The 2581-nt window shown below is 63.3% G+C and overlaps 1 protein-coding gene across 1 annotated transcript; it reads left to right on the top strand.

The window, feature by feature from the left end:
• Positions 1–476: 476 nt before the first annotated feature.
• ZNRF4 (zinc and ring finger 4) lies at positions 477–1912 on the top strand. Its single transcript, XM_017528379.2, has one exon. The coding sequence runs from the start codon at positions 580–582 to the stop codon at positions 1840–1842; it is 1263 nt and encodes a 420-aa protein (XP_017383868.1). The 5' UTR covers positions 477–579; the 3' UTR covers positions 1843–1912.
• Positions 1913–2581: the final 669 nt, after the last annotated feature.

Raw genomic sequence — 2581 nt, 5'->3', positions numbered from 1 at the left:
GCACGGTAAGGGGTGAATCTGCACTGCTGGGGGCCACCAGCCCTTTTGTGCCACCCCTGGGCCTCCTTGGGTCCAAGGAGGCCCTGAGCCTTCAAGAAGCTTTTCTGGCCTCGTGTGTGGCTCACGCCTGTAATCCCAGCACTTTGAGAGGCCAAGGTGGGCAGATCACCCGAGGTCAGGAGTTCCAGACCAGCCTGGCCAACATGGTGAAACGTTGTCTCTACTAAAAACTATAAAAATTAGCTGGGCATGGTGGCGTGCGCTTGTAGTCCCAGCTACTCGGGAGGCTGAGGCAGGAGAATCGCTTGAACCTGGGAGGCAGAGGTCACAGCGAGCCAAGATCGCGCCAAGGCACCCACAAACCACAGACCTAAGAATGATGCATTGGCCACAGGCCCAGGGAGGTGGCCGCTCCTGGGACAGAATGCACCAGGATGATGTCACAGAAGCTGGGGGCATCTAGAACCCTGGGGGCACCTGGTCTCCGTATCATCTGCCAGAAAGGCCACCTGCGCCAGCACCTCCTGAAACCGGCCTTCGAAAACACGATGCACACTGGGCTGCCATCCACACCACCTCATGCCTAGAGCCACGGGGGTTGCAGTGGTCGTGTCCCCGCCTCCGAGCCACGTGGTCCCTCTAACTCAACTGCCCGGGCATCCTGGCCACGGGCTCCCTGGGAGGCCCCGGAGATGCCCAAAGGCCCCCTGCCAGCCGTCCCCAGGGGGACCTAGCGGCACGCAGCCGGCGACGCAAGTGGCCATGGGGTGGCCACGACCCGGCCCGGCCCTGGTGGCGGCCAAGGCCTTGCTGGTCCTGTGGGTGTTCCAGGTGCCCGCGCAGGCGGTGGTACGGGCTGTGCTGGAAGACAACTCGAGCTCGGTGGACTTTGCGGACCTGCCGGCACTGTTTGGTGTCCCCCTGGCCCCCGAGGGCATTCGGGGCTACCTGATGGAGGCCAAGCCGGCCAACGCGTGCCAGGCCATTGAGGCCCCGCGACGGGGCAACCGCTCCCTGGGCGCCATTGCGCTGATCCGCCGCTACGACTGCACCTTCGACCTCAAGGTGCTGAACGCCCAGCGCGCCGGCTTCAAGGCAGTCATAGTGCACAACGTCCACTCGGATGACCTCGTGAGCATGGCCCACGTCTACGAGGACCTGAGGGGCCAGATTGCCATCCCCTCGGTGTTCGTGGGCGAGGCCGCCTCGCAGGACCTGCGGTTCATCCTGCGCTGCGACAAGTCGGCCCACGTGCTGCTCCTGCCCGACGACCCACCCTGCCATGACCTGGACTGCCACCCCGTGCTGACCGCGTCCTGGGCGCTGGGCCGCACCCTGGCCCTGGTCGTGTCTGCCTTCTTCATGCTGAACCGCCTGTGGCTCTGGGTCCAGGCCCGCTGGGGCCGCAGGCGGGCGGTGAAGACGTCCACCTGTCAGAAGGCCCAGGTCCGCACCTTCACGCGGCAGAACGACCTGTGTGCCATCTGCCTGGACGACTACGAGGAGGGCGACCAGCTCAAGATCCTCCCCTGCTCACACACCTACCACTGCAGGTGCATCGACCCCTGGTTCTCCCAAGCCCCCCGGCGCTCCTGCCCCGTCTGCAAACAGTCGGTGGCCGGCACGGAAGACGGCTTTGACTCCACCACCGAGAGCTTCAGCGACGAGGACCCCTCCCTGCCGGGGCACCGGCCCCCGATCTGGGCCATCCAAGCTCGGCTGCGCTCCCGGAGGCTGGAGCTGCTGGCCCGCACTGGCCCCCACTGCCACTGCAGCGCCACGTCCCTGGGGGCCGAGGATGCCGCTGCCTCCCCAGCCCCTCCTGAGGCCCCCGGTCAGTAAAGATCTAGGGCAGGGAGCAGGGGCGACAAGGAATGTTTCTGGTCTGAAGAGAATAAAGTGGGTTTGAAAGTAGATTCTTCGCCTTGCTGCTGGGGCCATCCGCCTCTGGCTGGGGCCGAGAGACACCCATCCCACCGAGCCTGAGACTGAGGCCCATGTTGGCAGGTGCGCGAGGGGAGGTGAGGGCCAGGGGACCTTTTCGGGGCGGCTGGGACTGTGGTGCCAGAGTGGCTCTGGGACGGGGCATCCACGCTTTGGTTTCAGTCCCAGGCACACGGGCCGCGGGTCCTGATCAGACGGCCTTATTTTTCATTCACTTTTTTTTTCTTTTTTTCTTGAGACAGAGTCTCACTCTGTTGCCAGGCACCAGGCTGGAGTGCAGTGGCGCGATCGTGGCTCACTGCAACCTCCGCCTCCCAGGTTCAAGCCATTCTCCTGCCTCAGCCTCCCGAGTAGCTAGGATTACAGGTGTGTGCCGCCACGCCCAGCTAATTTTTGTATTTTAGTAGAGATGGGGTTTCACCATGTTGGCCAGGTTGGTCTCAATCTCTTGACCTCATGATTCACCCACCTCGGCCTCTCAAAGTGCTGGGATTACAGGCGTGAGCCACCTCGCCCAGCCACGTTCTTTCTTTTAAAATAAACGTTTTACCCTAGGCACGGTGGTGGCTCATGCCTGTCAATCCCACCACTTTGGGAGGCTGAGATGGGCAGATCACGAGGTCGGGAGATCGAGACC

The sequence above is a fragment of the Cebus imitator genome, unplaced genomic scaffold, assembly GCF_001604975.1.
Source record: "Cebus imitator isolate Cc_AM_T3 unplaced genomic scaffold, Cebus_imitator-1.0 Scaffold53, whole genome shotgun sequence".
NCBI lineage: Eukaryota > Metazoa > Chordata > Mammalia > Primates > Cebidae > Cebus > Cebus imitator.
The sequence above is the reverse complement of the archived record's forward strand: the minus strand, read 5'-3'. Positions and strand labels throughout refer to the sequence as shown.